Source organism: Carya illinoinensis, chromosome 11 (assembly GCF_018687715.1).
Source record: "Carya illinoinensis cultivar Pawnee chromosome 11, C.illinoinensisPawnee_v1, whole genome shotgun sequence".
NCBI classification, from domain to species: domain Eukaryota; kingdom Viridiplantae; phylum Streptophyta; class Magnoliopsida; order Fagales; family Juglandaceae; genus Carya; species Carya illinoinensis.
Window position 1 is genome coordinate 10,042,605 of NC_056762.1, and position 13,210 is coordinate 10,055,814.

At 39.3% G+C, this 13,210-nt stretch overlaps 1 protein-coding gene across 1 annotated transcript; it reads left to right on the forward strand.

The window, feature by feature from the left end:
• Positions 1-4,432: 4,432 nt before the first annotated feature.
• On the forward strand, positions 4,433-8,380 carry LOC122282197. Its single transcript, XM_043094148.1, has 3 exons — positions 4,433-6,889; positions 7,399-8,218; positions 8,355-8,380. The coding sequence occupies exons 1-3, from the start codon at positions 4,433-4,435 to the stop codon at positions 8,378-8,380; spliced, it is 3,303 nt and encodes a 1,100-aa protein (XP_042950082.1).
• Positions 8,381-13,210: the final 4,830 nt, after the last annotated feature.

Sequence of the window (13,210 nt, forward strand, 5' to 3'; positions counted from 1 at the left end):
TTAGTTGGTCGATTTTCTGGGCCCTAGCTGTCTCTGCTTGGGCATCCCCTTCTTTTCACTGAGCCCTACCAAAACACTATGGTCGGCTCCCTTTACTGTGAGCAATCGAAGAGAAACTAAACTGCGAAGCTACGGTCAGGTTTTCAATTTATCAGTTTTTTGGATTTCGCCGTTCCTGTTATTCTATACTTGAACATTGGGGCATTTTATATACTTGAGAAATTGAAAGATTACCTTTAGTCATCAGGACCATGGCAGAAGCAAATACGGTTTTATTACTCTTTTTTTTTCTCGGTCAATTTGTTTGTTGTTGTCATTTATCTTTGATTATTGATTGAAATGGTTAGGTTGATACATTTCACAGCTATTATGTTGGATGGATATTGTATGGCTCTGTTTTCCTCTCCTTCTTTACCGGCATGCCAACTCTTTTAATTTCTTCTATTTTTTCTATTGGGTTCAGAATATTGATTCCTGCAATTTACTTGGTGGAAAGCTGTAAAACTGGAAAACCCTCTGTATATTCTATTCTTTTTGATGCCTTGACTGAGATCTGTACTTATCTTTATGTTTTACTCAGTATTTTCTGTGGGTTTTTCCATTTTTGGCATCCTAAATCACAGTTCTTGTTTGGGAGAGTAAAAGTGGATGAATAGGTAAATTTTGCTTGGTTTTTTGGCTAACCGTTCTCCAAACAAAACGTATGTTCAGGATATATATATTGAACTGTCCTTGTCAGTTATAACGAATTCTTTTTCAATTTTCAATGATTTAGACTCATGAGTTTCCGGTTTGAATCAGTCTAATGTTAATGCAACTTTCACTTGTTGCTGTTGAGTCTTGATTGTTTTCATTAATTTGCAAAAAAATGGCTTCCATCATGATATAGTTTTATATATTACGCTAATGCATTTGGGGAGCCTAACCTATTCTTAAAGTAACCCATATGCAGAGGAAGAGAGACACTACAGTTTAGATTATTTTTGCTACTTTAAGTGTATGCTATTTAATATCCTTTACCTACTCTTTTCATTTCTGTTTCTGTTTGCTGTTTTTTTTTTTTTTTGGTTCATTTATTAGACTTCCCATCTTGCATAATGTGGCTACCTACCCACTGAAATAATGAGTTAAAGAAAATGTTGTTTATATTCGTTGAGCAACAATGTTAATCATTTTTGGTATAGCCCTTCAGTTCTCAGCAGGTACCTACTAATTTGTCATAACTAATTTATTAACTAAAGGAGAGCAGTCTATTTGTAACAGATTAGTTAAAGTGTTGCAATAATATAGCTAAGAAGTTGTGTTCATTTTATTATTATTTAGACTTTAAGATAGGTAGTCAAATGTTCACAATTCTATCTAGAAGTCCATGTTCTATATAGATTTTTTGTAAATCCTCTTTCTAATTGATCTGTTTATCATCATCTACCAATTTGGGAGGATAGACTTTCACTTCACCTGTGGTGTATCGGAAATATGCGCATTGACAGCTTGAGTCTAATCTAATTGTTTGTTCACTTTAGACTAGTTTTATCATCTCTCCCATAAAAAACATAATGAAGACTGGTACGAATGTTTTGCTTCCAGTATACAATAGTTTGCCTATCAACTCTGGTTTTCCATACAGCTTCTGGATCCATGGATGTAGAAGATGAATATTTATTATGTAAAATTTACTTGGCTTTTGCCATGTTCTGTCTGGGATTTGAGCCACATTAAATTATTGCCTTGTCCCTTTGTATTTTTTTCCAGGCTTCCACGGCTGGCTGAGGCAATCCTCCAAATTGACCTCATCATGTATTCATGACAGACTGTGTGTAAGTTGTCATCTGTTCGTACTTTACATAGGATGGAACAGATTCTGCTTGATATGTAATACTTAAAGTTCCTACTACTATATATCCCAAAAAGGGGTCTTGTGATGAACCAAATCGGTAGATAGTTTGGTCATTGTATGAATATTTTGGGACCTATGAATGGGTTATCAACATGGGTTTGCATGGTAGTAGATTCAGGATTGCACTTAGAGTCTATTTGTAATCGAACTTGTTGAGGGAAAAATGAGCGTGTTGGCATATTCTTGTGAAAACCTGTGTAAAATAGTGTTGTAACAAGTGTTGTTGCGGAAGGATTGAAGTGGGGTTGAAGTGTGCTCATTATTGGTCAAAAGAAGCGACTTCGCTCGACCCTCGCTCGACAGAGCGCTCGAGCGAACTCAGGCAGATTCAACCGCTCGACCCTCGCTCGACATACGGCTCAAGCGAACTCAGGCAGATTCAACCGCTCGACCCTCGCTCGACATACGGCTCGAGCGAACTCAGGCAGATTCAACCGCTCGACCCTCGCTCGACACTGAGCTCAAGCGAACCCAGGCAGAGTGTGTCGCTCGACCCTCGCTCGACACTGAGCTCGAGCGAACTCAGGCAGAGTCGACCGCTCGATACTCGCTCGACATGGCGCTCGAGCGAACTCAGGCAGATTTCGGCGCTCGACCTTCGCTCGACACTTCGCTCGAGCCAATGTTCCAGATCACTTACAATGTAGGGTTTTGAACGCCTCATTTGATGGGAACTATAAATAGAACATGTTAGCTTCTGTTCTACGTGTGGAGAATCAGAGCAAAAACCCTAAGGGCCTCCAAGAACTTCTTAGAGCAACCTCTCCCCCATTTGGTTGATTCTCTCTTGGAAAAATATTACTCCATCATAACACATTCAAAATCAACTCTTATTTGAGTCCATTGAAGTGGACATTGCTGTTGGCCGGAAGAGTCCGGAGCTGCCATTGATGCAGAGATCGAGAGGTTCTCGTGGGAAGCTATAGGAAGGTCGGAGTTCCGACACTACATGCGTGTAGAGATCGAGTGGGTCACTCGTGGTGTTGCAAGCCAAGTTTAGCTACTACAAAGGTTTTGTGAGTGTTCTAAATTGGTTGTAACAAACTAAAGTTTCTATAGTGGATTTGAGGTGGTGTCTTACACCCGGAGTGGTTTTAGATTTTGAAGAGGTTCTTCAAATGAGTTTCCACTCCGTGAACAAAATCATGTGTTGATTATTTGTGTTATTTGTTTCATTTATTATCTGCTTGTTTGATTAATTTTCAAAAGGCCATAAAAATTAGATTACACCTATTCACCCCCCCTCTAGGTGTAGTGTTGTGTAGAACCACTGCTTTTTCAGAACTCATCAATCTAGCATCGTTAAACTGCCTTTTTAACTACTTCTATTGTACTAATAGAGCTTGGAATCTTGGGCTGATGGGTAATTTTCATGTTGGTATAGCTGCTGCAATTTTATATAGGCACCCAGTGGGTGTATGCCCCTTCCCGAAACATTTCAAACGTTTAAATGGACTGGATTTGTGGTTTTCTGTGATTTTTCCAAGCCGTTGTATGTTACGCTGTGATAACTGACACAGCAGTACTTATGATACTATGTTTTCCATGAATCTTTTCCACATATCTCCCTACAAAGGTTCGGCTGTAAACCACATGTTATGAGCTACTCCTACCATAATGGATTAGACCATAAATGGGTTACACGAGTCTTGTAGTGACGATTATAAAATGCATTGTTTGTTATGATTCCCCTCTGTATCATCTGTGATTTCTGATTTTACCCCTGTCAATTCGTGATAATATGGGCAGCTTCTATTGGCAGCCTATAAGCTCACACCTACCCTCTGTACGCTATTTATGTAGTTATGTACCCATATATATTTATAACTATATATATATATATATTTCTGAAAGTTTCCATTCCATTCAACTGGAATTGCTCTTGATACCGTTGGGCCAATCCCACTTGAATTTTTCCTACCTTTAACCCTTTGGCCTTTAATATTTCCAGATATAATATTAGTCTAACTTCACACTAACTACAAATATTTTCACATGCCATTATTCAATAAAAACTAGCACTCATCCCTAAAGCAGATCTGAATATTTCACTCTAGTGTGCTGCATTAGAGTGTACGGGGGAAAAATATAGCCCGCAAACTTCCCGTGTGTCGCTATATATCAGAATCATGTTGCCCACTCATATGTTTTATGTTATTCTTAAAGTCCCCCTGCTCCTGATAAGTTTGCACCTTATACCTTCCCATAGAATTCTGATATGGACAACCATTCTATCATTTGGCATGGAAATTAACCCCCTCAATGTTGCATTACAAATTGTCCATTATTGGGTGCATAAGGTGCAAAGGGCTATATTCTTCTGTCCCTCACATCTCTGTGATAGCTTAATAAGCACCTTCCCTCTCCTCTCCAACTTTTATTGGAAATCTCAAACTAAATGGCTGAAAGTGACTTCACAAATTTATTGTCATTTGTCAGGGACCTAATGGGAGGCGGTCGTGATGATTCAACTTGATAATCTGTTTGTTGAAGAAAATTTTGCATGTAGGCCTTTTTTTGGTATACAACAGTTAAATGGATAAATCTTGGATGCATATTGGAGATAGATTGCGGTCCCATGAATATGCCGAAGGAGTTAATCATTTCTTATCCATGGCTCAATCCAATGCTCCTGCCAGTGATGCCATTCGATGTCCTTGCCGGATATGTCGTAATAATTTTTTCCAACCATTTGATGTTGTGAGGGATCATTTGTTCTTGCGAGGGATTGATATAAGTTATACTCAATGGATATTTCATGGAGAAGATGATCCTTTTCATGCCAATCGGTCAGATGATGAGGACGATGGAGATGATTTTGGTGAGTACGTTGATGATGTTGATGAGATGTTAGATGACATCCGGGTGGGATCCTTCGTTAATAGTGCTCACGGTTTAAATGCTGGTGGTGGTGACGATGATGCACCAGAACCCAATGTTGGGACTTCAAGACACCATACATTTGAACAGTATGTAGAGGATGCTCGACGTCCACTCTACCCATCGTGTGCAAACTACTCAAAGCTATCATTTATGGTGAAGTTGCTTCACATCAAGAGTATTGGTGGTTGGAACGTGAAGTCTTTTAACATGGTGCTAAAGCTATTGAAATCTGCCTTCCCGACTGCTCTTTTGCCTGAAGACTATAACGATGCACGTCAGCTAGAACGTGGGTTGGGATTTAGTTACACCAAAATTCATGTATGTCCAAATGACTGTATCTTGTTCTGGAAAGAATACGAAGACAAAGATCAGTGCCCTAAATGCAAGTCATCTAGATGGGTCTCACTGACAAGTAAACACCGGGTACCTCAGAAAGTGATGCGTTATTTTCCATTGATGCCTAGGTTGCAACGCCTTTATATGTCAAAGAAGACAGCACAAGCGATGCGATGGCATAAAGAGCAGCGTATTGATGACTCGAGTTGTATGAGGCATCCAGCTGATTCCAAAGTTTGGAAAGATTTTGATAGGAAACATGATTGGTTTGCGAAAGATGCTCGTAATGTTCGTCTTGGACTTGCGAGTGACGGTTTCAACCCATTCAATAACATGAGCAAGCCTTATAGTATATGGCCAGTCATACTTCTGCCTTACAACTTGCCACCTTGGTCTTGTATGAAAGATCCATACTTTCTCTTGACATGTTTGATACCTGGTCCTAAATCACCAGGTAATGATATCGATATCTTCCTTCGTCCTTTAGTTGATGAATTGAAATCATTATGGGAGGTTGGTATTGAGACATATGATGCATTCAGTTCCGATGTTTTCCAATTACATGCATCTCTACTCTGGACTATAAATGACTTTCCTGCATACGCCAATCTTTCGGGGTGGAGCACGAAGGGGAAATTGGCATGTCCTGTGTGCAATGTAGATACAGACTCAATGTGGTTGGCCTATGGGCGTAAACATTGTTATATGGGCCACCGTCGCTGGTTGGCCCCGGACCACCGTTGGAGAAAGAATAAACGTGCTTTCAACGGTGCGCTCGAGGTGAGGCCTCACCCACCAAGACTTACGGCCCAAGAAATACTTGAATCATTACGCATGGTCTCCAACGTGCAATTTGGAAAAAGTGAACGGAAGAGGAAACGGGCACCACACGAACAAAACTGGACAAAGAAAAGCATCTTCTTCGATCTCCCATACTGGCAAGACGTGGGATTGAGGCATAACCTAGACGTAATGCATATCGAGAAAAACATCTGTGATAGCGTCTTGGGCACCTTGCTGAGTATTGATGGAAAGAGTAAGGACACTGCAAATGCACGAAGGGATTTGGAACGTCTCGGACTGAGGAAGGAATTACACTTACGTCCGGAGGGTGATCGTTGCCGGATGAGTCTGGCATGTTACACACTAAACCATAATGAGAGAATTTCCTTTTGTGAGTGGGTGTCACAAGTTAGTTTTCCAGATGGCTTCGCCTCTAATATTGCTCGGTGTGTGAATATTCGGGAAGGCAAAATTACAGGAATGAAAAGTCATGACTGCCACATTTTTCTCCAACGGTTGCTTCCGGTTGTAATTGGCAGTTATTTGCGTCCTGACATCCGGCTAGCTTTGACCGAGCTAAGTACATTTTTCAAGGAATTGTGTGCTCGAACATTGACGTATGAATCATTGCATCGCCTTCAGGCAGATATTTCTATCATCCTATGTAAACTTGAGATGATCTTCCCACCTGCATTTTTTGATATTATGGTCCACCTCGCAATTCATTTACCAGACGAGGCATTACTTGCTGGACCAGTGCAATACAGGTGGATGTATCCGTTTGAGAGGTACCTGGGGAAGTTCAAGCGCTATGTCCGGAACAAAGCCCGCCCTGAGGGTTCAATTGCAGAAGCATATGTTCATGTTGAGTGTTTAACATTTTGCTCAATGTATCTCAACGACATTGAGACCAGATATAAACGGGTTGAAAGAAACGCGGACATTCCAGATCAGCTTAATGATGAATTTTTTTCTGTATTCTCACAAAAGGTTCGTCCGCTCGGGGCGGCCAACATTCACATGCTAGCCGAGAAATGGTTTTCAAGAGCCCACTGGTATGTTCTCAATAATTGTGGCGAGATCGAGCATTACCTCGAGTAAGTGGTCCACATTTTTGTGTAAAGCAAAGATTGTTTAACGGTTACATAGTTACACCGTGAACTTATACCACTCTGTTTTGCAGTGACCATTACAACATGATTACAAGGGAAAGCACAACCAACTCTGCGCGCAGGCACCAAGCTCAATTCCCAGCTTGGTTCAAGAAACACGTACGTATTTCTCTTTAATATTAAACCGTCTCGATACCTTGGGGGTTGACGGTTTATCATTCCATTTCAACTCGACATGTTTTACTGCTATAACAAAATGCATAAAATAGCATTTTTCCAAACCAGCTAAAAAAACTAATATGCCTCATTTTTAACTAACCAAAATAACTACTAAATCTTCTAGCTATTTTATTATTACGTTGGTTTTGTCTTTTGATTGGAATATAGATTCGAGAGAAGCGTGCGATGAACCCAGCCAGTGTACGAGATGAAATATATGCACTTGCATGTGGTCCCGACAAGTGGGTTGCGTCGTACGCCGGTTGCATTATGAATGGAATTAGATTTCAGACGAAGGATCGAGAGAGGCACCGACGAACTCAAAATAGCGGTTTGGTTGTTCGTGGTGAACATCAGTCAAATCCCGTTGACTTCTACGGGGTTTTGAAAGATATTATAGAATTAAGATATATGGGTTGGCGTAAGGTCTATTTGTTTCAATGTGATTGGTGGGATGTTGGTGATAAGCGAAAAGGGATTCGCGTTGGCGACCATCTAACGAGTCTGAACACTTCTCGAACATGGTATAAAGATGAACCTTTTGCTCTTGCATGCCAAGCCCAGCAGGTGTTTTACTTAAAAGATATGAGTGTGGTGGGTAGTTGGTATGTGGTCCATAAGATAATGAATAGGAATGTATACAACATTCCTTTAGTTTCGTCGGTCCAGGATGCGGATGATCCTGCAGAGTTAGTTCACGATGATGCTTTCGAGGAAGATGAAAACATTCCGACAAACGTGCCGCATGCCCAATCTAGTGATCCAGACTTGATGACTCCATTGAACAGGCTAGATGAAGAACCAATACTGATAGACCCTTCGACCATATTAGAACATCAACCATCTGATTTAGTTGACCACAATGCATTCCTCGAGGATGATGGCGTTGATGATGATCAGGGAATCGACGAAGCCGATGCTAATAGCGACAGAAGCGATGATGACAGTATTGCATTTGCCAATGATGCAAGCTCAGATTCAGAAGATGGTATGCCCTTACTTATAGTGTCATTATTTCAATTTCTCACAATGCATGGTTTGATAATTTACCTAAGTTAGGAATATACTAATGTGTCATTGCTACCAATAACAGTCAATGTTAACTCTGTCCTTTATAATGTTAGATTATCTAGCTGGAAATGACAAGTAATGAACACAGTTTACGGTCAACGTAATTTCTAACATGTCGTTTGGGCCATGCTTGCCAATACGACAATGCAGTATTTTATCTAAACTGTGTTGCTATTGATTGATTATTCCACTAACTTACACTCTATGATATCCAGAAACAATGAATGTTATGTGAAATCCGGCCAGATTTCACATAACACCATGGAATGCAGGGAGCTGATGCACCTTCCTTTGGTGTAGCTGAGGCAGATGTTGTAATAAGATTAAGGTGATAAACTACTGTATTTTTTTAAGGAGTGGTATTTCAACAATTCAAAATTGTCATGTTTTTGTGTGTAAGTTCCATGAAGTATAAGCTATCAATATTAGAGTAATTTTTTCCAAAACTTACAGTCAATGTTATATGATACTGAAGGGTGGGAAAAAACATGCTTGAGGCCTAGTTTTTTATCAAACACTATACTTGATAGAAATTATTGGAATGTTGATTATTCCCATAGATTTTGTATAGAATTAATGTAGATTAAATACTCCTTCACACTTGCTTAGTAATTGTCAAGACACAGATCTGATTATTGAGTTGTGTTGTGTCATGTTGGCAGGGGCCAAAGCTGTGATCTGCAGCCGCATATTTATAATCTGTTACATTTGATGTGCTGCAAACTTGTTAGTTGTTTGATGTGATTCTAATCAGTTGAAGATGGAATGACAGGTATCAAGAAATTGATCTAAAACCAATAGGCCATTTATACACAATCAGGTTGCTTCATTTCCAGCTCCCTGGCATGTGAGGTGGTCTTATATAACATACAGCATATGAGGTATACATGAAGTCCAACGAACATCCATACCAATCAACCAAAAAGTATGGTGTAATGCACTGCCATTAGGTATTTCTTATCAATCCAATAACCTCAATACAAGTAAATTGGATAAATGAAAGTGTGGACCAATTAAATTGGAAAAAGTAATATATGGCTCAAATAGGTTAGACCATAGTTGAGAATAGCATAATTATCCAACTGGGCAGCATAATTGGTTTTGATATCTTTGTCTTACATGAAGCCTACAAATTAGCAAGTACATGGATCTAAGCTAGTCGGCTGCCTTACAAAACAAGTTGCATAGTCTATATCACTTATTGGCAAATCTGTAAAGAATATCTACGAATGTCATCAAATATCAAACATTCCAATTAGCTTGACAATATCTTCTCATAATTTGTCCAATGAATGAGCGTTTTACTCAATTGAAATGTGTTATTTCTATGCCTTACGAGGGGGGGTATGAAGCTGGACAACTCAATGCAAGAATGGCAGAGCATTATAGACTACCAGTAAATATTGATTATTAATGTATGGTGGAGCAAGCTTAGAAAAATCCTGGATCCCGAACAAATTAAACTGCCAATTGTATAATTAAGGTTTGCAACGATAACCAGTTCAGAACTCCAAAGGGTCTTGCAATGCTGGTTATATAACTGCAAATTAAAAGCTAACACCTGTACTAAAAGATTAGACATCTGTCAATATAAGCTGACACCTATATTGATTATTAATCTGCCACTTGTATATAAGCTGAGCCTGTAATGTGACCATTACAAATATTAACCTGCCACTTGTCCATAAGCTGACACCTGTATTGTCTCATTTCACCCCTATATGCCACTTTGCTGGTTATATAGGGAGTTATTTGCTGTACTTCTATAAAAAATTAACTGCTTGTATTGGAAACCTATACAAGTTAACGTGGTTGTGCAGAAAAATTAGCTAAGTAAACCAGAAGTAAATGGTTCAAAACTTATTATTAATAAGTTTTTATGCACTCAATGAGGGACAAGAAAGTTGTGGAATGTTATATAGTTTAAATCCACGTAACAGAGAAGAATTTACTCTTATATGACAAAAAACTGGGCGGGAACTGACCAAAAATTTAGGCGGGGTGCTCTGAGTTGGGTTGTCAACTCATAGGCCGTATCTCCTGGTTTCTCCTGCCAACACCTAGGTCGCAGTACCCAATTGCTTAAAAAAGATTGTTTTAGCTGGACAACATGTTTCAAATTGCTCTTTCAACAGAGAAGGAACCCAGTTGACACATCTGAGCGAGGAGCAAGAAAGCAGCCAATTGTGATCTGAAGTTTAGATTCTCCCAACTTCAGAAACCATCGGTTTGGAGAACACATTTGATCATCCAAGCAGAGAGAGGAGCCGAGTCTTTTACCTTCATCCACGAAGACAAGTGGGTTAACTCTCTCTCATCTCCTCTCATTTACATGTTGGATCTTCCCACCTGGGCATAATTCTCTCAAAGCTCATGTTCTGGGCATGTAAACCTTACTGACGACCATTTTCTCTATGTGCTGTTGTTTTCTTTAAAGAAATGGCTGAGGCCAATGCATGCAACTGTAAGAAGGGTACTTACAGGTTAATATAATGTCTTTAGATGTGTCATGAAGAACCATTCCAGTATAGACCCTAAACCATACTGATTTGTTTCAACTGTTGTGAGCTTTAGAAATACTTACTGTTGGACCTCAATATGGTAGTTGGTAGTCAGCCATATGGACAGCAAATGCTTGCTTCTTACTCTATGTGTAAATGATTCAACATATTAAACACATTTATAGAGACCAAATTATGCACATTAGATTCATGGAGAGGGTTCGATATGTTCTAACCACGTATCTTTAAGGAAATAACTGTTTGTATGGCATTTTCCTGTGCTTATATCTAGACTGGAAAATGGTCTTACCCTAGGGTTGAAAAGTGTAGTGCATATTTTGAACATCATTGAAAAATTAGGCACAAAGTAGAAAGCAGATACTGATTTTCTGAGCCAGTTAGGTTATATCTAGGAAAGTAAGTTTAACAGAGCTTGTGTGTGTGTGCATTAGACGGATTGCCATTTAAAAAAGTAAGACCATGGTGAGATGGGTAAGAGGAAGGCTCCCTGGACGATATGGACGTGGGGGCCATACTACACGACTTCATCATGGGCCACCACTGCTGCGTGATACGGAAGCAGATGTAGTAATTGGTGATTCCACTCAACCTCCAAATGTGGGTGTAGCGGAGCCTAGTTTTGATGAAGCAAATATAGCTTCCAGGATTGTTTCAACTAATGCACGTAAGTTGAAACAGCATTATCGAAAACACTTTCTTTATCATGTTTTAGTTAAAAGGCAAAATGCATTCAGCTTGAACTGATTTTTCTGTTATTGGTGGATAGAAGGAACTGATGCACCTTCCCGAAAACGTGGTCGAGGACCAGCAAAAGACACATTGTTTGACAGAGTCAGAAAATTTGGTCAGATACCCCTGAATATTAAGGATGGACAAAGAGGACCATCGTGCGAAAATTACAACCTATTTTCTGGACGGGTGACCACGATCGTGAGACTTCATGCTAACATGATGCATGCAAGCTGGAAAGCTGTGCCCAAAGAGGAGAAAGAAGAGCTCATCGACCGTGTTAAGGTAAGAGCAAGCAAGAGTGTAGGGTTTGCATCTACCAAGCATATTGTTATGTAAATATGAATATACATCCTACTTCTGTATTTTTTGTAACAAGACAAATAGTTGAACTTGAAATGGACTGACTTCTTGACGTTATCGTAGGCTGATTTTAAACTGGACTGGACACAAAGTTCGCATCGTGAGTGTGTGACAAATGCAGTGGCAAGGAAATATAATGGATTTCACTATTTATTGCGAAAGCAGTACATAAGGTATGGGTCGAAAGAAGCAGCCCTTTCTGGCGGGACATCGTGGGTAGAGAAGCCCGTATGGGAACATCTATGTAGGATGTGGTCAACTGAAGAATTCGAGGTATATGAATCATCTCTATACTAGTTACAACTCCTTCAATGTGATTAACTAAAAAATGGAAAACTGCCTTGTATATTTTGCAATTTCTGGAGTGGCACAAAATGCAAATGACTTGGTTCTTGGGTGGTAGTTAGTTTAGAAATACTTAAAAAGTGATAAAGCCGTCTCTTTAATTTTGGTGCATGCTTGCAAGGGGTGGTTGGGTTAAATTCATGGAAATGGTTGTAATTTGTAAACACTAAGGCATGTTCAAGCGATGTGTCAATAGGGGATGTTAGTAAATCTAGAGAGATAATCTTAGACAAGTTTACACAATCTACACCAGCTAATGTGTTACAACTTGCATAACCTCTTATATCAACCTAGAATGTATGAGGCAAGTGTGCTGTACTCCCAATCAGATTACATGTACTCAGTTTTCGGACAGAAGGGTTTTGCTCTCACATTTTGCTGGTATGTGTATTGGGTTATGTTGATTGTTTATGACAAGTGGTGTTGCATGGGTTATCCATATAGGCCATTTAAACCAGTATTTTGTGCTTAACAGAGAAAAGTGTTGTCAATTTTCAGCATTTTGGCATGAAGACCATCATGTACAACTACAATATTCAATAACATAATTAAAATATTGTAGTTGACATTAGTGTGCATGGTTAAGATAGACACTCTAGGGTGTTTCCAATTACCCCCATCCGTGCCTATAAGTTGGAGGTTAAAGCCCATATTTAATTGAAATACTTTAAACTATTATTTATAAGAGGGAAAACTATATCAGAAATTTTCAGGCTACTAAAGAAACTGAATAATAGTTTAATGCAATAGATCATTATCTCTTGACTGTCAATGCCCCACAGAAAATGTCAAAGAGAAACCAGAAAAATAGGCAGAAACAAAATGTCAACCATACAGGAGGGAGAAAGCCATTCGTACGAATATTGGAGGAAATGGTACGTCTACTTGAATTTCTGATTCAAGTAACAAGACATAATCGATTTTATCCACACTAACTAACTAACTAATGT

Excerpts from the sequence above, each read along its gene's own strand:
- LOC122282197 (XM_043094148.1), top strand. The coding sequence starts at position 4,433 with ATGGATAAATCTTGGATGCATATTGGAGATAGATTGCGGTCCCATGAA. Across the intron at positions 6,890-7,398 it reads TTTCTGTATTCTCACAAAAG|ATTCGAGAGAAGCGTGCGAT; the intron begins GTTCGTCCGCTC and ends ATTGGAATATAG. Across the intron at positions 8,219-8,354 it reads AAGCTCAGATTCAGAAGATG|ATTATCTAGCTGGAAATGAC; the intron begins GTATGCCCTTAC and ends TTATAATGTTAG.